This window comes from Acomys russatus, chromosome 18, assembly GCF_903995435.1.
Source record: "Acomys russatus chromosome 18, mAcoRus1.1, whole genome shotgun sequence".
NCBI lineage: Eukaryota > Metazoa > Chordata > Mammalia > Rodentia > Muridae > Acomys > Acomys russatus.
Window position 1 is genome coordinate 40,164,548 of NC_067154.1, and position 25,685 is coordinate 40,190,232.

A 25,685-nucleotide genomic window follows, 5' to 3' on the forward strand; every position below is an offset into this window, starting at 1 on the left:
TTTTTATACATACCTATTCAGTTTCTTTTTACACTCAACATGACTGGGGAAAAAACCACTAAGTAGGTAAGCTAATATTTCCTTATATGAAAACATAATTACTTTTCAGGTTTGTACATTTCTAATCAACAGTGGTGGTGCTCTTTACAAGGTCAAAAACATTAAGTCAGGGGTAAAGCATATGCAAAACAGTAAAATGTTTTGCCTATAAGGTTACTTTGGCTTTTTGAGGCGGGGGTTCTTGTTTTATTATGCATTCTGCTTGCTTGCTTGCTTGCTTTCTTTCTTTCTTTCTTTCTTTCTTTCTTTCACATCTGGGTGGGAGACCGAACAGTGCTTCAGCGTGTACTGCCACTGCATTACATGCCCAGACCCTCCTGAGTTGCATCCTCAGACCCAGGCCTAGATTAATTTTTCTTTCCTGGCCATGGTAGCACACACCTCTATTCCCAATACTTGGGAGGCAGAGGCAAGCAGATCTGTGAGTGCAAGGCCGGCCTGGTCTACAAAGCCAGTCTAGGACAACCAAGGCTACACAGAGAAACCCTGTCTCAAAAAATAAAACTAAAAAAATTTTTCAGTGTAAAGGCTTGTGAATTCATTGATGAGGATAGTCAAGGGATAAATATATACTGAGCTGTTAACAAATTCCTCTTTTAAACTGTTTCAAATGTTTTAAAATCAAAGATATTATACTAGGTACCCTATTGGGGAACAGTCAGTTACAGATTGCTTCTCACGAAGTACATCTGGAGTAAGGAAACAGCTAGAAGACAAGCTTTAAATTACCCCCTCCATGCCGTCTGCTTATTGCTCCTAAGACTCAAGCAAAGATGAACCTTTCTGTAACCCCAGCTACTCAACACTATTGCCAAGAGGATCGCAAGCTAAGGACTGCATGGATTGCAAGTGAGGTCCAGGCCAGTCTAAGCAACTTAGTTAAAGCTCATACCACAATGCGAAGTGCTTGCCTAGCATGCATGAGAGCCTGGGTTCAATACCTGGCACCACCACAAAATCATGATAAACACCCGACTGAGGAAAATTACTCCCCCAAAATAGGCATGTTTTCTAAACAGTACTTAATATTTAGGGGCTAGGGAGTAGCTTCATCATAAAGTGTCTGCCCCTCCAGCATCAGGCCCTGAGCTCAATCCCTAGCACCCCAATAGAAAGCCAGTTGTAGTAGCACATGCTTGTAATCCTAGTGTGGACACCTGCAAACAGGCCAGTCTCTGGGGCTGCTGTGGCCGTGGTACCATGTAGTCCCTTTGCCCTCACCCACTGCACTTAGGCCTTGTAAGAGCTGTGTGAGTGGCTTATCCCCACCTCACAGGAGCAACACTTAATCTGCTTTCCATTCTATGGAGTGTTAACTCTCCTTGAATTTCTTTGTGACAGGACGTCACTCTGTATTCCAGACTTAGCATCCTCCTGCCTCAGTCTCAAAACTGCTGGGGTTACAGACATGCAGCAGCATGTCCAGACATTTGGCTTTCTTTGGGACTGTAGAAGTAGGGCCATACTGTTCTGCTCTCGCTGCCTTGAGTCTTTTCAACACCTTTAAAGTCTTAAATTTCTTCATTGTTTCCTGCCCATAAAGCTCTATCTTGTATGAAGCAAGAAAACAACTCACCATAAAAATATTTATCTGTATAAACACCCTTTTAGCTTTTTCCGTCACACTTTCATATCTGTGTTGTAGATATGTACAATATGTGTTGTAGAGACTTGTCAGCTTCTCAGTGTCTTTTGTTTTCAAAGAAGGAAATATGTGCTTTCTTTATTGTATTTTAAGAGTTTAGTGAACTTTTTTTTAAATAATGAGTACACTTACCTGGATTTTCTTTTCTGTTTTTAAGGTTTGTGTGGAGGTTGGGGGATGTGTGTGACATATATGGAAGTCAAACGACAATGATTTGGGGGAGTCACTTTTGCCTTCCACCTTGATGAAGTCTCTTATTTCTGCTGGGCTGTGGACTGCAGGCCAGCTGGCCCTGTAGTTGCCCAGCAGTTCTGGCTGTCTCCTGTCCTGACATAGGGGTGCTGGGTTTACAGATATACACTATGCATCAGGCTTTTCCACATGGCTTATGCAGATTATGCTAAAGTTGTTCAGTTTACAGAGCAAACACTTCTACACACTGACCATTTTGCCAGCCCTGATCTTTGTTAATAAGAAGTGATTGCAGCCGGGCATGGTGGTATACGCCTTTAATCCCAGCACTTGAGATACAGAGGCAAATGGATCACTGTGAGTTCAAAGCCAGCCTGGTCTACAAAGTGAGTCCAGGACAGCCAGTGCTACACAGAGAAACCTTGTCTCGAAAAACAAAAAAAAAAGAAAAAAAAATGACCTCTTGCTATCATTTTTAACCCTCTGTTTTTATGACTCCCTTAGAATAATAGTAGCTTACAGACACATGCACATACATACATACACACACACACACACACACATAACACACCCAAAAAGCTCCAAGTCTCGTGCAATATGTATTGGCCCAGAGAAAATACTAGCAGTGATATTAGGTTATGGTAAGAATTAGCTATGTTGGTGATATTTTGATATAAGCGTAATAGGTCATTGATCTTATTATTCACATATCAAGAAGCTAAAATTAAGACAAGAGTGGGATGTTTGGAATATATCTCAGAGAGATGATATACCCTGAAGTAAACTAGAGTCCAAATATAGTGCTCACAATGGAGTACCAGGGTTAAGAGCTAAAGGTGATGCTGAACCATAAAGAGAGAAAAAAAAAAAAATCAAAGACTTGTTAGATTATGCCAAAGCACTAGAGAGCAACTAAAGTAGAGAGCAACTAAGGAATAATGCTTAGCAGGACAGACCAGCTGCGATCAGTGGTGGCGCACGCCTTTAATCCAGCACTCATGGAGGCAGAGGCAAGTGATCTCTGTGAGTTTGAGGCCAGTCTGGTCTACAAAGGGAGTGCAGGACAGCCAAGGCAACAACAAAAGGACACACCAAGCAAAGTCAGCAATGACAGCAGATCTCATGAGGAGCTACGGCAGCTGCGTGTCCATGCTTCTGACAGACAGTGTGTCTGTTCTTCAGTCTATTCACACTCTGATGTGCTCAGACTCCGGGATTTTCATACTTCAGCATGCCCACGCTTCTTTGATGTGTCTGTACCTCTACAGCATGTCCATATTTTGGTGTGTTCACACCAGCTCTTCATAGTTCAGTGTATTTATACTTTGGTGTGCACATTCTTTAGTATAGACATACTTCCGTGTGTGGTTCTTACTATAATATGTTCTTAGTTTGGTGTGTTGACACTTCAGGACTTCCATACTTCAGTGTGCCCATGCTTCATTGTCTTCACACCTCACAGTGTTCACACTTCTTCAGTTTGCTCATTTTAGCATTCTCTACCACCATCCCTGACAAAAGCAACCCAGTCACCTCTTGTTTCCTGTCACTCAGCTGAACACTGGAATTCTCACTGAGCCTCAATCATGTCCAGAGTATAGCACCATACATGATTGTGTCATCTTAAAACATGAGCATACGGAGGAGCTAGAACATGATCAGCCAGAGGCGGAAACATATTACTAGATGATCTAAAGAAAACAAGATGCGTAAACACGCCTGTTCTCTCCTACGAGAGATGGCTGAGCTCGGTGTTTAGAACAGATGGAACATAAAGGGGAAGAAGCAGTTCTAAGGAAGCCGCTCTCCCGGGCTGGAGAGGCCTTTTGCGGTTGACTTTGTTTTCCTTTTGTTAGGAGATTCAGCAAGGACGGCAAGAGGGAGGAAGTGCTTGATTTGGGTTTATTTTTGTAGCTCAGTTAAATTGATGGTTAATTTGTCTTTATTTTTCAAGCCTGAGCTGTGTGGTCAGAGGTGATGTCCTTTTTATTTTTTACTGACTCATAATAATTGTACATATTTGTGAAATATAGTGTGATAGCTCAGTACATGTACACAGTGTGTATAGAGGAAATAGTTTAATTTTCTATGGGTCTGGTTTAAATAAAATGAAGCTACCTTTCAATCCTGACATTGTGTATCTAAGGCCTTGATTGTATACATAATCACCACTTTGAACCCAGGAAGACCTGCATTTGGATGCTGTCTTCTCTTCTTAGTAACCAGATGAATTTGACTAGACTTCTCCTCAACTTAAAATCTGAGACAGCCAGCCATGGTGGCACATGCCTTTAATCCCAGCACTCGGAAGGCTGGTATCTGTGGGTTCAAGGCCAATCTGGTGTGCAGAGTCACTTCCAGGACAGCCAAGGCTACACGGAAAAACCCTGTCCCAAAAAACAAAACACTGAATTAGTATCCACTTATTTTTGTATAATAGATGAAATTAAATTTTATATAATAGACAACATGAAGCCTCGCATGTTGTAAATACTCAGTGAAAGCTAAACCATCCCTCCTCCTCCCTCCACCTCCACGCACTACACTGTGCCATGCAGCTAGTGCTAAGGTGAGATTGGCCTGTAAGTGAGATCCATTACTGAGAAGGTTCAAGAGTGTTAAAGCACAGTTTGAGATGCAGAGTAGCAGCAGACTACTTTCTGACACTTTGCTATATAAAAGCTATTTTGCTTATTGTTCTCTTTTGTGATGTAAAATTCTTACTGAGCTCTTAGAATGTGAAATAAATAACTTTACTGACATGGGGGGTCTCTCTGTTTGTAGCCCCAGCTATCCGTAGACCGGACTGATCTTAAATTCAGAGATCCACCTACCTCTGCCTCTTGAGTGCTGGTATTAAAGGTGTTTGCCACCACACCAAGCCTGGAATATAACTTGTTTGTTTATGTTTGTTTTTTAAGACAGGGTTTCTCAGTGATGTGCTAGCTGTTCTGGAATATTCTCTCTCTCTCTCTCTCCCTCTCTCCTTCCCTCTCTATCTCCCTCTCTCTCTTCCCCCCCCTCTCTCTCCTCCCCCCTCTCTCCCCCTCCCTCTTCCTCTCTCTCTCCCTCTCTGTCTCCCCCCCTCTCTCCCTCTCCCCTCTCTCTCTCTCCCTCCTCCTTCTCCCTCTCTCTCTCCCCTCTCTTTCCTCTCCCCCTCTCTCTCTCTCCCCCTCTCTTCCTCTCCCCCTCTCTTCTTCTCTCCCTCTCTTCCTCTCCCTCTCTCTCTCCCCTCTCTCCCCCTCTCCCTCTCTCTCTCCCCTTCTCCCTCTCTCTCTCCTCCTCTCCCTCTCTCTCTCTTCCTCTCTCTCTCTCTCTCTCTCTCTCTCTCTCTCTCGTGTGTGTGTGTGTGTGTGTGTGTGTGTGTGTGTGTGTGTAGACCAGGTTGGCATCATACTCACAGAGATCCACCTGCCTCTTGAGTGCTGGAATTAAAGGGAAGAGCCACCACCACTAAGCTGGAATAAATAGCATTTAATTAAGCCTACACAATCAGCGGGGTGTGGTGGCACACACCTCTGATCTCAGCACTTGGGAGACAGAGGCAGGCGGATCTCTGAGTTCAAGACCAGCCTGGTCTACAAAGAGAATTCCAGGACAGCCAGGGCTACACAGAGAAGGCCTGTCTAGGGGCAGAGGGGGCACTACATGGGCAAGGTGGGAAACCCAGGGCCCTGCACATGCTAGGCAGGCAGCACTGAGCTCTGGAGCCAGGAATAACCTTATACCACTCATCTTCCTATTCCCACTCCTATGTACTGTGACTAAGGAGTATGTCCCATGCCCAACCATCAATTAGATACCTTTCTTTAAAAAAAAAAAAAAAAATCAGATTTCTTTTAATGTGACAGATTTTTTTTTTAATTGACCATGCTGGTATCTGTAAATACAGACTTACAGTGGGGTTAGATTCCAGTAAGTTCACTGTAACTTAAAAGTATACTAAATGAAAATGCATTTGAAACAATGTACCAAACGTAACAGCCTAACCACCTTAAAAGTGCTAAGAACACTTGTGCAATTATCAAACATAAAGCCTGTTCTGTACTAAAGTATTGTTATCTCATGTCAGCTCTGTGTGTGTGTGTGCACGTGCATGTGCATACTCAAGTGCACACTCGCCAGGGCATGCATGTGGACGCCAGAGGACAATTTGTATAACTCAGTTCTTTCCTTCCATCATATGGGTCCCAGGACTGAGCTCAGCCTGTAAAGTTCCATGACAAGCACCTTTGCTCACTGAGCCATATCACTGGCCCTCATGTAATGAGTTTAATATTGTACTGAAAGTGCAAAACAGAATAACTATGAGTCCTCACTATGAACACACATCAGTGAAAACACATTAGGCCTGAGGAATATAGATCACATAGCCCTACTACATGGATGGCTGAGAGTTGGGACTCACAGGCAGTGCCCACTGTCATTGAAGACTGTGGTGCCTGTCACCAGGCATGGTGCTGCTTACCTAGAGCCCCAACACTCAGGATGCAGCAGTGGCAGGAGAATTGGGAAGTCTGCCAGTCTGGCCTCCATAGCTAATTCCAGGCTAAGGAGAGGTAGTGGGGAGAAGAAAGAGGAGGTTATGTCACATCATCGGATTCAGAACATAATGTACTCGAAGTCTTAACACCATTGTTTAAGTTGAAAAACTCTAAGTCCACCATGGTAAGCTAAGGAACTTCTATGTACTAAAAACTTCCAAGCTATGCTCAGTGGTCCATGCCTATGATCCCAGCACTCTGGGAGGCAGAGGCAGGAGGGTCTCTAGGAGTTCAAGTTCCAGGCCAGCCAGGTCTACAAAGCGGGTCCAGAACAGCCAGTGCTACACAGAGGAGCCCCCTGCAACTGGAGTTACAGATTGTTATGAGCCACCATGTGTGTGCTGGGAATTGAACCTGGGTCCTCTGTAAGAGCAGCTGAAAACTTAACCTTTGAGCCATCTCTCCAAGCCCCCTCTTAACTTTTTTTTTTTTTAATTTTGCATTTACTTTGTGTGAAGACGTGGCTGCATAACACAGTGCCTGGAGGTCAGAGGACAGCAAGTCTGGGGACTTGCTTATCTCTTTCTACCATGTGGTTCGTGGGAATCAAAACTAGGTCCTTAGACTTAGCAGCAAGTGGCTTTTCCCACTGAGCTGTCTTACAGGTCCTTTCTCTCCCTCCCTCCCTCTCTCTCTCTCTCTCTCTCTCTCTCTCTCTCTCCATTTTGTTGTTTCCTTGTTGGTTGGATGGTTCTTTGGTTGGTCTTTGATAGTATGGTATGATTTGGTTTGATTTTGAGACAGAGTCTCACTATGTAACTCGGGCTGTCCTGGAACTCACAATGTAGACCAGGCCAGCCTTGAACTCACAAAGATTCACCTGTTTCTGCCTCCCAAGTGCCAGAATTAAAAGCATGCACCACTATGGCCAGCTGGTCCCCCTTCTTCTTTTTAATTTTTCAAGACATGGTTTCTCTGTGTAACAGGCCTGGCTGTCCTGGGCTCGCTTTGTAGACCAGGCAGGCCTTGAACTCACAGAGATCTACCTGCCTCTGCTTCCCAAGTGCTGGGATTAAAGGTGTGCAGAGACAGGTGGATCTCTGTGAGTTCCAGGCTAGCCTGGTCTACAATGTGCATCCAGGACAGCCAAGGCTACCCAGAGAAAAACAAAAAACAAAAAAACCAAGTAAATAAAAATTTATAATTTAAAATATTCCTTTAAATGAAACTTATACAAAGTACGTTCTTGACTTAAAGCCAGGCTGATTTCTACCTTGTATAACCTAAGGCCAAAGATATACAGAATTGTCTGGCCTGTTGGTCCTGACATGTTGTTGCCTCATATATAAAAACACTTCCTTGTACTCCAGCGGAGCACATAGTTTGCATTATGTTTGTCAGAGCTATTTTCATCGAGAAATGCTATCTATGTGTCCCCTTGCCAACATCTTTGCAGAGTTTACAACTTTGAGCAATTTATTGGCATCAGCTATGCAATACCATTAAGCAGCTGCTCTGCAGCTGAGCTGTGCTAACATGCCACCACTCTGTGCGGATCCTTGACAGTAATGACCAAGATGTGTGCTTTGGGAGCCAAGAGAGCAGTTTCTCATAGAGACTGAGCAATAACAGTCACCATCATTAGAAATGTCATGAACAGGGACAGAGACAGCGACAGAGAGACCAAAGGGAGCTCAGGCTGGACTTGACTTCTCAGTCTTCCTTCCGCGGCTTCTTGAGTGTTGGGATTGCTCTCATACCCAGGTTGCAATGCTGTCTTTGGTTAAGCCTTAGTTCTATTCATATAATCAAATAGTTAGTTCTTCATTCATCCTTATAATTAGAATTATTTTATGTACTTTACATATCAGAAAGATAGTTTTTCTTTTTAATTTTTGGAAATGACTTTGTAAATTAATCATCAGTGAAGAATGAGCTAGAATTAGGGAGAATGAAGAGACACTTGTTCTTTGGGTAGAATTCTGCATTCTTCATGATAGCCCTAAAGTGTATATGTATATATGTATTTTTATATGGATAAAACTGATTTTCAGATGAGCCTGGTCATCGTGGCAAATATCCCCTAATATCAGATAGAAACCATGTAAGCTGTGCTTCGTTCACAAATTAGAAATCAAAATTGTAAACTGGGCTGGATGTGGTGGTGTACACCTTTAACCCCAGCACTCTGGAGGTAGAGACAGGTGGATCACTGTGAATTCGAGGCCAGCCTAGTCTACAAAGTGAGTCCAGGACAGCCAAGGCTACACAGAGAAACCCTGTCCCAAAAAAAACAAAAAGAAAGAAAGAGAAAGGTGGGCACAGTGGTGCATACCTGTAATCCCAGCTCTCAAGGAGACAGAGGCAGGTGGAGTTCTGTGAGTTTGAGGCCAGCTTAGTCCACAAAGCAAGTTCAGGACAGGGAAGGCTACACAGAGAAACCCTGTCTCAGAAAAACCAAAAAAAAAGGTAAAAGAAGAAGAAGAGGAGGAGGAGACAGGAGGCTCAAGCGTTCCATACCAGCCTGGCCTACATAGAGACTCCATGTCCAGCCTTGGCTAAATAATAGAACAAGACTTGAAAAGGTTAGAAAGAAGGTGCAGGGGTAATAAAGTGTTTATTGACAGGTAATAGAAAAGAAATGCTTGCAAGAAATAATAAAGCTGGACTGGTGGAGTGAGTCAGTGTGCTAAGACTCCTGCTGCCACGCTCTGGAGACCTGCCTTTGATCCCTGAGTCGTACATAGTAGAGAGCGCTGACTCCTGACTGTCATCCTCTGACTGCACTACACAGGCATCAGCATGCTCACTGGCAGATGGGTATCTGTGAGTTCAAGACCAGCCTATTCTACATAGCAAGTGCCAGGACAGGCAGGGCTATACAGTAGCTGCTATTTGAAATATACATATGTATATTTGTAAGCAATACACACATTTGTGTTGCTGTGTGTTAATATCTTTACATTAACATATTAAGGAATCAGTATATAAATCAAACATCAAAGAACAGAGAAATCTGTTCCTGGTGTTATTCTGGTGTACCCAGTAGCACTGTGGCCCTAGTAGGAATTTTCCCAAATCTCGCTGCTTTTAAAGTGTTCTTTCTGGATTTCAGAGACCATGCTAATGTTGTTTATACTCAGATGAAAGTGACACTGTGATCTTAGCTTCCTAAATTGTGGTAATCATAGTCTACATAAAACAAAAGACATTCATCTCCCATCAATCTCCTGATCAGCATCAAGGAAGAGCTGTTGTTTGAACCTGTTTCTGTATGCGCCAGCAGAAGCAAAAGAGAACAAAATCAGCTGCCTTTAGGGTCCAGCTTAAACTGAGTCATGACCCCATGTGGCAGTGGTTCTCAACCATAAAATTATTTTTGCTGCTACTTCAGAATTGTAATTTTGCTACTGTTCCCCACAAAGGAGACTTGACCAGCGGGTTGAAAACCACTGCCATATCATGAAACTGAACCACAGGGTCATGAAAAATTAGGTAATGGGGCAAAATTCATCCAAAAATTAATTCAGAAATCAAACACAGTGAATCCTGGTTTTTACTATCAGAGTTCCCCGTGTCGACTCTTAGAGCTTCACTGCAGGCTCTCAGAACACAGCACTACACTGCACCTGCTCTTACATCGCGTGGTGCTAAATGCCTGAAACACCTTGGCTTAGAGTCAGGACTGCTGTGTGGTATGAACTGCAGTGTTTTTACTACGTATACAAAGCCCTCTGTCTAGCCAGGCCTGGTGGCAGCCCAAGGAGGCAGAGGTAGGCAGATCTCTGTGAGTTTGAGGCCAGCCTGGTCTACAAAGACCAGGACAGCCAGGGCTTGTTACACAGAGAAACTCTGTCTCAAAAAACTAAAACAAAAAACAAACGAAGCCCCCTGTTCTTATAGAAACAGAAGAGTATAAACATGGAAAATGACTTACAATACTTTCCTACCATCACTCCTCACCATGTGCACAGTCAGTACATCTTTCTATTGTATTGTGTTAAAATGTTTGAATTTTTAAATTGCTGTTTGAGTTTCTGACTTAAGATCCATTGTTTAAAAATATTCAATGAATTTTAGTTTAAGATTAGAAAAGCAGCCGGGCGTGGTGGCGCACGCCTTTAATCCCAGAGGCAGGCGGATCGCTGTGAGTTCGAGGCCAGCCTGGTCTACAAAGTGAGTCCAGGACGGCCAAGGCTACATAGAGAAACCCTGTCTCGAAAAACCAAAAAAAAAAAAAAAAAAAGATTAGAAAAGCATTTCTAGTAATTACTAGCATCAAAATACAGACTACATCCTAAAACACTAAAGATGCTACATCCCTCATCTGAGGTCTAATTTGCTTCTTTTTGGTTTAACTCTATGTAAAAGTGAGTAAGCACATCTGGTTCGTTGGTGTGCAGTCACCTTTGTCCTTGATAAATGCTAAGGTTGGATTTGTATACCAAAGAATGTTTGTTGATAAATCTTTGGCTTATTGTTAACAAATATTTGATTTGCTTACATACCTTTTATAACCATGTGCCCAGGGATCACATAAAAAATTTCTTGGGGCCAGGCGTGCTGGCGCATCCCTTTAATCCTAGCGTTCGGGAGGCAGATGGATCTCTGTGAGTTCTAGGCAAGTTTGGTCTACAAAGGGAGTCCAGGATAGCCAAGACTACACAGAGAAACCCTGTCTACAAAAAACAAAACAAAACAAAATCTTGGCAAAAGTTGTTACAAGTGGGAAAAGGTTTAAGAAGCTTGACTCCCAGATTTTGAGGCCTAAAGCCCTCAAGATACCAGGAACTCACATAGTCCCACCTACCTCTGCCTCCCAAGTGCTGGAATTACAGGCATGCACCACTGCGCCTAGCTCAAGAAACCATTTATATATTTGTAAAATCTGGTAGGTTATTTTGGATGTATATTTTATTTTATTGTCATCTTAAAATATTTCTAGCTGGTGAATATTTTTCAGACCAAAAAATTTGTTTGGTTTGGTTTGGCTTGGTTTGGTTTTGATAGGCTAGGAAAACATAATTTCCCCCTTTCAAAAGTATAAGAGCTCAATTGTATCATGAGGCTGAGAATGTAGCTCATTTGGTAAAATCCTTGCCTGGCTACACAAAACCCTGAGTTCCGTCCCCTTCACCACATAAGCCAGTGGTACAAGCCTATAATTCGGGGATTCAGGAGGATCAAAAGTCCAAAGTCATCCTTAGCTACAAAGAAAATTAGAGGCCAGCCTGGGCTACCAGAGACCTTGTTAAGGAAAAAAAATTAATAAAATGAAATCTGTTACAACTGAACAAGCTTAACATTAAATTATTACATATTTTACCACAAATTAAATAACACAATCTTGAAAACAAAATCTCACAAAGTCCCAAATCATGTGTTCATTCATAGTCTTGTGTACTTTGGAAAGACATTGATCACATTGCACAAAGGAGAAAGGAGTCTAGGACTATGGGCTGCAGTTCCTGCCCTCACCCTGGAGGCTAGGAAGGCAGCATGGCTCAAACTCCACAGTCTGTTTTAAAATATCTACTGCAGCTAGGTGGTTCTAAATAGAACTAATGACAGCCAGAAAAGAGAGGCCTGTAGGGACTTGCTCTGACATGGAGCTGATGTCTATAAACAGATCAGTAGCAGGGAGCAGAGCATCCTTCTGTTGCCCTAAGTCTTGTGTGTTGGCATGAAGGAAAGTATTACCTGGTGCAGTGCCCAGCGCTATTCTACAGATAAGTAAGGTAGCACGCCATCTCTCTGGGTCTTGTGTTTGCTATTTGTATTCAGTAAGCAGTCATAAGCATCCACTACTGAAGAGCCAAAAGGTTGTCCGAGCAAAAGGATAGGCTGGAGAGCGTGTGGATGTAAATTCTTCAAAGAGTTCAGCATAGTTAATTCTTCACTCAAAAGGCAAACTATAATCCAAGTGACACATGCTTGAAATCCCAACACCATGAAGGCCAAGGCAATGGGACTGTCTTCAGCTTGAGGCCATCCTGGGCTACAAAGTAGTGACTACATAGCATAGCACTGTGTCCAATTAAATAAGGAAGGAAATAAATGCTTTGGAAAGGCAACTAGACAGGATGGGGTGTAGCTCAGTAGTGAAGTACTTGGGGCTGGCATGCACAAGTCCCTAGACTCAATTCCCAAGACTATAAAAATTAGAAATGGCAACTCAAGGCAGCTCCATTTACCATTTGTAAAAGGCTACAGAAATACTACAGCCAAAGGCATGCTGGAAGTTATATTAAACATACTGTTTAAATAAACTATGACTAGCTGGGTGTGGTGGTGCACACCTTCAATCCTAGCACTCCGGAGGGAGAGGCAAGTGGATTGCTGTGAGTTCCAGGCCAGCCTGGTCTACAAAATGAGTCCAGGACAGCCACGGTTACACAGAGAAACCTTGTCTCGGAAAAAAAAAAAAAAAAAAAAAACCCAAAAAACAAAAAAACATAACTAGTAGTCACAGACAACCATTCTATGCTCCGTTTCTCTACCTTCTTCATTTTAGATTTCAGAAGCCTTTAATCCCAGCACTCGGGAGGCAGAGGCAAGCAGATCGCTGTGAGTTGGAGGCCAGTCTGGTCTACAAAGTAAGCCCAAGACAGCCAGGCTTAACACAAAGAAACCCTGTCTTGAAAAGCCCCCCCTGCCCAAAAAAAAAAAAAGGAGGGAGGTAAACATTATCACACTAAAACTACCTGCCATGCACAAGGCCTAGATTTGACTTCCAGAAATTAAAGAATTATAATAGTTGCTAACCATGTGCAGAAAACTGCAGAACAACTCCAGATACATTCCACACCAGTTGTGTCACATGTGTCACAGTCTATAGATGTGGCACACATATCATGGGATTTTTTTTTTTTTTCGAGACAGGGTTTTTCTATGTAGCCATGGCTGTCCTGGAACTCACTCTGTAGACCAGGCTGGCCTAGAACTCATAGAGATCCACCTGTCTCTGCCTCCTGAGTGCTGGGATTAAAGGTGTGCACCACCACTGCTGGCTTCATGGGGTATTTTTTTAAGCTCCATGTGTGACTCCAGTAGGCAGAAAAACTGGCAACTACTAGCACATAAAAAGTCTGTTGTAGCCGGGCGATGGTGGTGCACGCCTTTAATCCCAGCACTCGGGAGGTAGAGGCAGGCGGATCACTGTGAGTTCGAGGCCAGCCTGGTCTACAAAGCAAGTCCCAGACAGCCAGGCCTACACAGAGAAACACTGTCTCCAAAAACAAAAACAACAACAAAAAGTCATGTGCATAATCGTTGTACGTTAATATTTTATTTTCACAACTTTCTTATATGTATAATATAATTATTCAAATATTTCACCTACATAAAGAAAATAAATGCTTTAGTGTCAATCATTATTAGTCTGTTGAACAAAATCATATTTGCTATTTTCTTGTTTTCATATATCAACAGGAATTTGCAGCCATGAAACAGATTATCATTAATATGTGTAATAAACATTCTGAGAACAACTTACTTCTTACAAAAACGGAATCAAAAAGCGTGACAGAAAATCAAGCATCAAAGACATTGAACATGCCAAGAGAACATGAAGTTAATGTATTTATACCCAAGCCAACACTGTTTGTAAGTACAGTTAAAATTATTTACAATTTTAATTTCTGGTCCTGACTAAATATGTTCCTTCTTCTCATTCATATTTGTTTTAAACTAATTTGCATAGTGCATAGTTACTTTGGTTTTTTGTTTGTTTGTTTGTTGAGACAGGGTGTCTCTGTGTAGCCCTGGCTGTCCTGAAATCACTCTGTAGACCAGGCTGGCTCACCTCACGGAGATCCGCCTGCCTCTGCTGGGATGAAAGCCATGTGCCAGCACCGCCCGGCAACTTCACAGGATCATTCAGTCTCCTCTTCCCATCACATGCATCGGAGGCTGAGAGTCTAGACTTGCATTACAGCGTCCAGTTTTACTGGATTCCAGGAATCCAAACTCAGGTCCTCGTGCTGTGTGAGGCAAGCACTTCACCCACTGAGCCATCTCCCCAGACCGTAATGTTTTAATTTATAAAAGGATAAAAGTGTGGAAAGTAACATTTGCTCCCCCTTATTTATAAACTGTTGTGTTCTGAGATTCTCATGTAAAACACCCGGGGCTGGAGAAGTGGCTTGGTCGCTAAAAGCACTTGCTGCTCTTCTAGAGCACCCAGCTTCGATTTCCTGCACCCATGTGGCAGCTCACAACTGTCTGTAACTCCACTTTTAGGAGATCCAACACCCTCACACAGACACACATGCAGTCAAAACACACAAAAACTAAATAATAAGGGCCGAGTATGGTGGCGCACTCCTTTAATCCCAGCACTCGGGAGACAGAGGCAGGTGGATCACTGTGAGTTCCAGGCCAGTCTGGTCTATAAAGTGAGTCTAGGACAGCCAGGGTAACACGAAAAAACCCTGTCTCGAAAAACCAAAAAAAGTAGCCGGGCGTGGTGGTGCAGGCCTTTAATCCCAGCACTCGGGAGGCAGAGGCAGGCGGATCGCTGTGAGTTCGAGGCCAGCCTGGTCTACAAAGTGAGTCCAGGATGGCCAAAGCTACACAGAGAAACCCTGTCTCGAAAAACCAAAAAAAAAAAAAGGTTAAGCACAGAAATTGTGACACCAGCCTTCTCTTTACACACAGATCAGTGATATAGAAGCCATTTATGATTATGTAATCTAACCTCCTTTTCCCTTCAGCGCTAAGGACTGAACCTCCCCCTTGTGCTTGTACGTGGCAAGGATTCTACTCTGAGCCTCTGAGCCACGGTGCCAGCACTTCGTGTTTAGAAAGATCTCACAGACAGGCTTTCCCAGGTTGGCCTCAAACTCACATTGCTGCCTCTGCCTGCAGAGTGCTGGGACTGCAGCCCCGTGCCATCCCCAAGCTTCAGCTTCCCCTTTTAATAATTTACTTCTGTTTCGTCCGCATTGGTGTTTTGCCTGAATGTGTGTCTGTGTGAGAGTGTCGGCTCCTCTGAAACTAGAGCTACAGACCATTTTGAGATGCAGGGAATTGAACTGGGGTCCTCTGGAAGAGCAGACGGTACCCTTAACTGCTGAGCCATCTCTCCAGCTCCCAGCTTCCCATTTTAAAGTGGCAGTCTGTGCCAACCAAAGGAAACCTACACATTGCAGTAAGGAGAGCCGCAAGCCTCATCTGAGCAGCCGTGGCGCTGAGCTTGCTCGTCTGCTTCTCCTCAAGTTGTGCTTACTCATAGGTTCCTTCCTTCCTCTGACCTAACTCAAGGCCCTTTGTCTCAAGACACCTTTCTGTACATTCTTTCCACATCCACTGTTTCAGCACACACTTGCTGAGAGGGAAGAAATCAGTTCTTTATCTCTCCTACTTTGTTGTCTTCTTAGCTCTTAAAACTACTTGACATACTCAGGTGGGGAACTAAACCCTCTGCAAGTGAATGAGTGAGCATTGGAAGAGTGAGCAGCACCCAGGAACCCCCAGCTCAGCTGGGCTTGATGTCTGTGCCTGTGATCTCGGCATTTGGGAGGTTGAGGCAGGAGGTGAGCCTTGAGTTTAAGGCCTGCCTAGACAGCAGAGTTTAATCTCAAAAAAAAAAAAGAAAGAAAGAAAGATTAAATGTTTACAATTCTTTTGTTTATTTGTTGTTTTGCTTTTTGAGACAGGGTTTCTCTGTGCAGCCTTGGTTGTCCTGGACTCGCTTTGTAGACCAGGCTGGCCTCGAACTCACAGCAATCTACCTGCCTCTGCCTCCCTAGTGCTAGGATTAAAGGCATGTGCCACCACTGCCCAGCTAAATGTTTATTTCTTGCTGGGCGTTAGTGGCACATCTCTTAAATCCCAGCACAGGTGGATCTCTGTGAGTTCAAGGCCAGCCAAGGACTACATTATACAGCAAAGCCCTGTCTCAAAAAACAAAACAAAGAATATATTTATTTCTAAAGTCAAAAATACTACTGTAGCCTCTCCCATATACAGTTTAGTAGTAAGCCCTTTAAAATAAGAAATGTCTGAGTAAACATAGGATGAGGAAGTAAGGAACAAATGATCCCAGACAGTCCCATGTTTTGGCGGGCCGGTGGTGGCGCACACCTTTAATTCCAGCACTTGGGAGGCAGAGGCAGGTGGATCGCTGTGAGTTCAAAGCCAGCCTGGTCTACAAAGCAAGTCCAGGACAGCCAAGGCTACACAGAGAAACCCTGTCTCGAAAAAAAAAAACAAACCAGGAAGCTGGAGAGATGGCTCAGTGGTTAAGAGCACTGTCTGCTCTTCCAAAGGTCCTGGGTTCAATTCCCAGCACCCACATAGCAGCTCACAACTGTCTGTAACTCCAAGATCTGACACCCTCACACCAATGCACATAAACTAAAATGAAAATAAAATAATTAAAAAAAAAAACAGACCAACTGCCAACTCATTGAAGTTGGGCCCTACCTGTTAAGACGTAGAAATCTGTGTTTGTGTCCTAGCCTCTAGCATTTTGGAAAACAGAGTAATTATGCCCACTAAACACAGCCTTTCTCATCCTTAGAAGTTGGGCTGGTTAAACACTAATAGTCTTAATCTCCAGCTCTTTTTCTAGATTCCTGGAGTAATCCAGCAGGCTTATTTTGTCTGCTGTTATCAGTCACTGTTCTTTCGCATTTTAACAAAGTTTCTCAGTGTGTTATAATCCCAAGTTATAGATTAATGTTTTAACTGGCTTCTTCTGGGTGACACAAAGGTTTTTGTCTTATCGGTTGATCATTTCCAAAATCCTCTGCAACTAATGAATTACTTCTGGTAGGTTCCCAGACAGTCTGGTAGTTTGTTTCTACAGCAGTTTGCTGAGTTCCTTACAAAATCTGGAGTAGTTCACTTTGGGACCTGTTAATACTGTATTACCAATTAAAGTTTTTATTAATTTGTACTGTTTCTCTATAAAATTATAAATATAATTAGCTTAAGTGGGCACATAATAATTACAGCAGTGTTCAGAGTAATAAAAGGTAATCATTAAGTATGTATCAGTATCGTTATATACATAAATAAATGAAAATTGGCTTCATCTGAGAGAACTTGTGTGAGTTGCGAATTTAAAATAAGGACTCTCAGCTGGGCGTGGTGGCACACGCCTTTAATCCCAGCACTTGGGAGGCAGAGGCAGGTGGATCTCAGTGAGTTCAAGGCCAGCCTAGTCTAAAGAGAGAGTTGCAGGACATTCAGGGCTACACAGAGAGACCTAGGGGTGGGGAGGTCTCCTTGGTTTAAAGATTAATTGTGTTAATAACTGAAGACCATATATTGTAGTTACAGCACCATTGTCTGAGTTAAAGAGTCAATAACTATTAGGAAAACTGTTTTTCAAATATAGAAGGGTAGAATTACCAAAGCAAAGAATAGCTAATTGTATCTGAATTATTGTACCCATTTTATCCATGATCTATTTAGATTTAGAAAAGGTTTTAAAGGGTCAGACAGTGAATAATTTTCCTTGGTAAGCCATATCCATTATTACATTTTGTTTATTTGTTGTTATATTTATTTTAAAGTGTCCCATGCTTAGCTTTAAAGTCTCTAATTCAGTTTCTGACCCATATTCAAACAGACCGTGAGCATAGCTGTTGTACATTTGTCCATGTTATACTAATTAGCCCATCCTAATCAAGAAAGAGTTGGTGATGAATTAAAGACTTCAGATCCATTCTAATCTAACATCTAGGAGCTAAAGCTTTGCTAGCATACTAGTAAGAGCACATCACTAGCTAAAATATCTGAAAATGAAGAATTACTCAGTTCATGAGAATCAGGAATCAACCTTTCAAAACCACTGTTATTCACTTGATTTGTTCACATTTCAGTAGTGGCAAATGAGACTCAGACACTGAGCTAGGTGAGAAATCATATATTCAGTCCTAACGTAGCTCAAAGGAGCATGAATTATAATTAATATATGAGCAAAGGCAGAAATTTGCCAGTAGCCAGACATGCAATTCCACAAGTAATTGCAGCAGGAATGCCTGATGACAAGTTCAAGGCCGGCTTGGGTCACACAGCACAGCCTGTCAGAAGAAAAGAGCTCACCCACAGAAGGGCCCAGCACACATGTCCGTGGGTGATAACTGAGTGTGAACAAGGTGTAATGCCACGTGTCTGTAATGCCAACAATTGGAAGGCAGAAGCAGGATTGCCACAAGTTCCAGGCCAGCCAGGGCTACATAGGGTCTAAGATAAAAATGAGTGTGGTCCTGCTGTGCCTTGCTCCTTGGGCTGTTGCTTAGAATTGTAAATGCTGCCCATGGTTCTTTCTTAGAGTGATGCTACCTGGCTTAGTTACAGCCGTGATCTCTCCCCACTGCTCTGCGCGTTCTTTCATATTGCCTAGGAGAAACACGTGCACATCAGCGCATGCCCAGACGTCCATAGAACTGGGCAGTCTGTTTCATGGCAGATGCAAACCACAGCCATTCATTCACTCTGTGCTGAGTAACATTATAGTCAGGAGGCTAGTAAACTCCTGCTCCTCCTGACGTTTCAGATGGAGATAAACTATATATCAACACACAGAAGTAGATTGAAGTTTCTTATTTTTGCCATAAATATTTGAAATTTACTCTGATTTGAACATTATGCAATTACATATTGAGACATGACACACCAACCCATTATATTTATGTAGTTTTTATGTGTCTAATAGGGGCAGGGATGTAGCTCAGTGGTAGAGCATTAACCCTGCATGCACCAGACCCTGGGTCCGCCTACAATTCAGAGCTGTGGGAAAGAGCTAGGCCTGATGTGCTGTAATCCCCCCACTCAGAAGGCAGGGGTAGGGGTGTTGCCAGTTGAAGGCGAGTAAGTCTGGGCTACATAGTAAGACCCTTCCTGCAGCACGTAGTGAACTGTATACGATGTACAAGGATGACACAGTCTGTGGAGAAAAACCAAACAGGAAGGAGCGCACGCGTCAGGAAGGCCTAACCTCCTGATATTGGAGCCTGGGAGGAAGAGTCCTGGGGTCTTTGGGAGCTGGGCTTCCGCTGTCCTCTCCACTTGTACAGTGCTGAGGAAGGGTTTTGATTGGTTGGTTGGCTTGGTTTGGTGTCGTGTGGTGTGGTGTGGTGTTTGTGCTTTTAAGATAGGGTATCAGAGGGGCTGGAGAGATGGCTCAGAGGTTAAGAGCACTGGCTGTTCTTCCAAAGGTCCTGAGTTCAATTCCCAGCAACCACATGGTGGCTCATAACCAGCTGTAGACAAAACACTGTATATATAATAAATAAATCTTTAAAAAAAAAAAAGGTATCATTTTATAGTCAGGATAGTCTTAAACTCACTGTGGAGAGCAGGCTGGCCTCAAACTCTTAGCAAAACTCTTGCCTCAGCCTCTGGGAGTCACTCTTAGTGCCAGGATTACAAGCATGAGCCACCATACTCACCACTGGCAGGGATTTTTTTTTTTTTTTCTCTTTTTGAGACAGGATCTCTCTGTGTAGCCTTGGCTGTCCTACTCTGTAGGACTAGGTTGGCCTCATACTCAGAGATCCACTTGCCTCTGCATACTGACCCTTGGGCTTAAAGGTATGTGTCACCATCACCCAACCCTGAGAGGGAGTTTGTTTGTTTCTTTGGTTTGGTTTTCGAGACAGGGTCTCTTTGTGTAGCCTTTGACGATCTTGGACTCACTTTGTAGACGAGGCTGTCCTCAAACTCATAGCGATCTGCCTGCCTCTGCCTCTGCCTCCCAAGTGCTGGGATTAAAGGTGTGCACCACCACACTTGGCTCCTTAGAGGGATTTTTAAATGCAGTATTCCAAGTAAAAATAGATTCTGATGAAAACCAACTTCGCTTTTAAGTACAGAATACGATAGAAAGAAACATATATAGCAAAATAGGTGACTGATTTAACAGCGGTCCATGTAATTAGCAGGAAACAGTACATTTTCCAGTATTAATCCCACCTCTCCCAGAAGAGGCTGGCCTAACACTTGCTAGAAGACAGCCTTGGTGTCTGTGCTGTCCCAGTGCTGAGACAGCAGGCTCATACATGCCACATCTTCCAAGGTATTTTGTTTAAAAGCACCCATTTTCCCTTTTTTTCTACTGTAATACAAAATATATAAGTTCTGCCATCTTAACCATTTTACATGCATAACTTAGTAGCATTCACTATGTGCAATCTTATTTTTCCATCCTGTAGAACTGAAGCTCTAGACCCTTTAAATAATACCCTTCCCTTTCCTTCCTCCTCCAGCCATTGTCACCATCATCCTGCTTCTGCTCATACAAATTTCTCTAACTCAGTCTTATCTTTCTGGTCCTCAAGATTCATGTATATCTCTTAAAAAAAAATGTTTTTAAATCAGTTTCAACTGGGTGTGGTTCATGTTTGTAATCTCAGCCACCTGCTCTACACACTGAGTTCCAAGCCAATGAGGACTGCACAGTGAGACCCCGCCTTTCAAAAACAAAGTTTGCTCCATCTTAGAGTTGTTACAGTAGTCACTTTTATCATTGCTGTGGCCTGACAGATGCCTGACCAGAGGGAAGATGTGAGACTTTTAACTCCTCAGTGACCAGTTCTGTTCTTTCCCAGCATACATTGAGGCAGAGCACTGCGGCAGTGGTGGCTCATGGCTGGGGCTTCTGATGGCAGTTAGGAGCCAGAACACAAGGCAGGGGCCAGGTGCCAAATACAACATTCAAACGCAAGCTCCAGAAACTTCCTCTAGATAGGCCCACCTGCCACAGTTTCCACCACCCCTCATGTAATATTACCACTAGGGGACGGAATAGTCAACACGTGAGCCTGTGGGTGCCATTTCATATTCAAACCGTCACTTAGAATTGTACACTTTCTTTTGAGGTGTCTGTTCATGCTTATGGCTTACTTATTCTATGCCCAGGGTTCCTGCTGGGTGCCTACAGTCTAATAATGAGAAACTGTGTCTGTACCTTAGCATGATACACTAGACAGAAAGCAAACACAGAACACCGTGAGGGTCACCTTCTTTCTCTCAGAGCTTGCCCATAGCAGTGCAAGATGAATCACTGGACTGGAAGGGAAGAGATACAGAATCTTATATTAGTTCAGGTAGAAATTCACAGTATACTGAGGAGGAGAACTGACAGCTATAGGAACAGATTGGAGGAGATGACAGACCCAACCCCCTTGGGAAAAGACTGGGAAAGGTAGGATAAGACATTTCAACCAATTCAAAGGAGAATTAAAAGGCCATGTAGGAAGCTGGAAGGTCGCTGTTTGCTTGATGTTTTATTGTTGTTCTTGCTGCTGCTGCTGCTGCTGCTGTTGTTTCCTTTTAAGAAAGACAGGGTTGGTCTGGAGAGATGGCTCAGAGGTTATGCCCACTGACTGTTCCTCCTCGGGAGGTCCTGAGTTCAATTCCCAGCAACTGGCCTACAGGTGTACAAGCAGGCAGAGTATTGTATACATAACAATAAATAAATAAATCTTTTTTTAAAAGAAAAGAAAGAAAGAAGGGTCTCTTTGTAGATTTGGCTTCTGGACCTCGATGTAGACCATGAAAGCCTGGAACTCCCCAAGATCCATCTGTCTCCACCTCCCAACTGCCCGAATGAAGGCATGCATCACTAGCCCTGCCTTGAAAAACAAAAACAAACAAACAAAAACAAGATATGGAGACAATAATTGCATAGAAATAAATTTAAAGCCAAGCCCGTGGTGGCACACACCTTTAATCCCAGCACTTGAGAGGCAGAGACAGAGGGATCTCTGTGAGTTCGAGACCAGCCTGGCCTGCAAACTTCTGAATCCAAGACAGCCAGGCACCTATTCTACAGAGAAACCCTGTCTCAAAAACAAAGACAAAAAACTGCTTTCAAGCCGGGCGTGGTGGCACACGCCTTTAATCCCAGCACTCGGGAGGCAGAGGCAAGCGCATCGCTGTGAGTTCGAGGCCAGCCTGGTCTACAAAGTGAGTCCAGGATGGCCAAGGCTACACAGAGAAACCCTGTCTCGAAAAACCAAAAAAAAAAAAACTGCTTTCAAGAGATAAATTTAAAACTAAAGTTCTTCCTAATACTGATTAAATGTCAACAATACACAAGAAATTATTTTAAAATATAATCTTTAGAGCTTGATTTGAATCCTAATCAGAAAAAGTTCCAAGATAATTTTTTTCACCTTTAAACACTAAAGTGTTTTAAGAAATATTAATTGGATATCCAAAAATTCAATATCTAATTTTATCCAATGTCAAAACTTGGGCTAATATAGGGGCCAGCTGCCAAATACTCTCATTAATATAGCTCACATTTAGATTAAAAGTTAGCAGTAGAGATATGTTTGTTCATTAAAGCATCCTTTATTGAACATCATTTTATGCCTTCCCACAGAGAATGCACAGCCTATTCAGTAGATGATTCCAGTAAACAACTGTAATAACTTAGTGTAGAGGCTTGGGGCTGGGGGTGGAGCTCACCTAGAGCCCTTGCCTAGGATGGAGGAAGCCAGGCGTGGTGGCTGCGCTGGAATGCTAGTCCTTAGGACGGAGGCATGAGGATCAGCGGTTCAAAACCATCCTCGGCTACATAGCTGGCTCTTGTTCCCCTTCCTGCGGGAGGAAGGGATGGTCTAGGTGGCACAGGCTGGCCTTGAACTCACTCTGTGTCCACATTTAAGCTCCTGATTTTCCTGCCTCTGCCTCCCAAGTGCTGGGATTAAAGGCACGTGCTAACACGCCCAGCTTTGAACAGTTTTTTAAACATTTTTTTTTTACCAGTCTCATGTTTGCTTGTTTGTTTGTCTGTCTGTTTCTTTGTTTTTTGTTTGGGTGAGGTTTTTTTTTGTTTGTTTTGTTTTGTTTTCTGAAATAGGGTTTCGCTATGTAGCCCTGGCTGTCCTGGACTCACTTTGTAGACCAGACTGGCCTTGAACTCAGAGATCTGCCAGCCTCTGCCTCCTGAGTGCTGGGATTAATGGTGTGCGCCACCACCGCCTGGCTTGACCAGTCTCATCTTAAGAGCAAACGCTGTCTCAAAAAAAAAAAAAAAAAAAAAAAAAAACAGAGAGGAGGGACAAAGAGCAGTGTGCAATGCCTATTTTGAGGTTTCAGTGTTCTAGAAGCATTACACCCTCTGAGGCCTGTTACTATACCAGCCAAGACCCATTCAGGAGACATGGTATAGTAAGAGGAGCGCTCACAAGCCCATGGGAACCAAAGGGATGAACAGGACAGGAAGTGTGCAAAGCTAGAGCCGCTCCCAGGACTCAGAAGCAGGAATATGCTAGTGTCTTCCTGTGGAAACGCTGGGGTTCATTGCATACCCTGACTGCTGAGGAGGCAGCGGTAGGATCAGAAGTTTAATGTCATCTTCAGCTCCAGTTCAAGATCAGCATGTGCTGCAGTTGGGGGCCATGTCTGTGCCTGCCCTTTTGGTTTTGCTGTGTACTAAAACCTGTCCGAACCAAAGTCTAAGTAACTGAAATCAGATGGGAAGGACTGGCATGTGTTCCCAGTGATCCCCACACTCAGGAAATAGATGTGAGATCACGAGGTCAAGATCATCCTTGGCTACATAAAGAGTTCGAGACCAGCCCCTCCCCTGAAGAGATTAGTAACTTTCCTGTTGAGGCAGGGGAACTTGTACAGGTCTGTGGGGTCCTTACCAGCTCAGCCCCATATGCACTCAAAACGCAGCAATCACAATAAAGATTACCCCAGGCTGCATCCCAGAACCATTAGAGGCAACAGAGTGGCAGCCCTCCCAGAAGCTCTCCCCACTCTCAAGTTCTTCCTCACCATTCCTGTCAGAGTTTCCTGCTGTGCTTGTGCTTGAGGCAAGGAGCTGAGAAGCCAGGGGCTGGGGTGGCTTTGGTGACCATGAGTTGCCTGGTGCCCTATCACCCCAGAGTAAAAGCAAGAAAGGATCTCACATCAGGCAAGTAGGAACTCACCTCTTACAAAGCATTATGCAAACCTAACCTACAGCGCTGTGACAGATCCTCCATAGTTGCCTGAATTAAAGAGAAGTGGGTTGCCGGGCGTGCTGGTACATGCTTCTAATCCCAGCACTGGGGAGGCAGAGGCAAGCGGATCCTGTGGGTACCAGGTCAGCCTGGTCTCCAAAGCGAATCCAGGACAGACAAGGTAACACAAAGAAACCCTGTCTTGAAAAACTAAAACAAAAACAGAGAGAGGAGAGAGGGGGGAGAAGGAAGGAGAGGGGGGTTCCTCTCGCCTGTGCAGGATGCCCGGGTGGAGCTATGTAGTTCTCTGCGTCACCTGCTCCTCGTAAGCACTATTTTTTCCCATTTACTCACTTTTTTTCTTTTCAGACTAAAAAGGAAGCACAAGAATGGCCCAGGAATCAAAAGATGAAGGCCTAGTGTTTGGTGCTGGAGAATGCCAGAGCCTCACCCAGCCACCCCTATCCCTCCACGCTGTGCCCAGGACTGGCCCGCTGTGCTTCATGGAAGTGGCCTGGGTCATCATGTGCTCCTGAAGTGCTGTGTCTTTTGGGGAGGAAAGGTTTATTTTAATCATGTACTTGACATTTTCAAATATAACTTAATTTTTATTTTAACCAATGTTAAATTAACAAATTTCAGTATAATTAACATACAGTGGTATACTTTATATGCGGTTTTATGTATTTTGTTGTAAAATAAATATCTTCTGTCTCCTGACCAGATTGTAGAGTTTTCATAAATATGTAAATACAGAGGTATTTGGTTGGTGGGTTGGTTGGTTGGTTTTTGAGACAGAATTTCTCTATTTAGCCTTGGCTGTCCTGGACTACCTTTGCAGACCAGGCTGGCCTCGAACTCACAGCAATCCACCTGCCTCTGCCTCCTTGAGTGCTGGGATTAAAGGCGTGGGCCACCACTGCCTGGTTGTGCTTTTTTTTTTTTTTTTTTTTTTTTTTTCCCCCTCATCTGTTGGGGATTCAACTGAATTAGCCCTCTGGCTTTAGAGTATAGACCTTAATTTACTTTTTACTGTAGAAATGGACCACTTTATTCTATCAAGTAGAGTCAGTGTTCCAGTTAACACAGTAGAAAAGATTGTTCTATAGACAGAAAGACTGAAGGAAGCAGAAATGAAAATCTACCTGAGAATGATGACACACTCCTGAAATCTCAGTAGAGGCGGAAGGACTCCATCCTGGCCTACAATGACCTTGTCTAAAGACAAACAAACAAGCAAATGATAAACAAGTAAATAAGACAGATTGGTCTTTAGTACCAAGTTAATTTGGGGATTAGAAGTGTATCTTGATGATATTGCATGGGGCTCTGCATGTCTGTCCAGCACCACAATAGTCAGATGATTAATATCCAGTCTCCTTTTTT

General features: G+C 43.4%; 1 protein-coding gene across 1 annotated transcript in view; it reads left to right on the forward strand.

Annotated features, from left to right (window-relative positions):
- Pibf1 (progesterone immunomodulatory binding factor 1) overlaps nt 1–24,780 on the forward strand; it is a 160,247-nt gene extending 135,467 nt beyond the window's left edge. The window contains exons 17-18 of the mRNA XM_051160907.1: nt 13,813–13,986; nt 24,669–24,780. Of these exons, the coding sequence (XP_051016864.1) occupies nt 13,813–13,986; nt 24,669–24,719 (225 nt within the window). The 3' untranslated portion in view covers nt 24,720–24,780. The remainder of the gene's footprint in view (nt 1–13,812; nt 13,987–24,668) is intronic.
- Nucleotides 24,781–25,685: the final 905 nt, after the last annotated feature.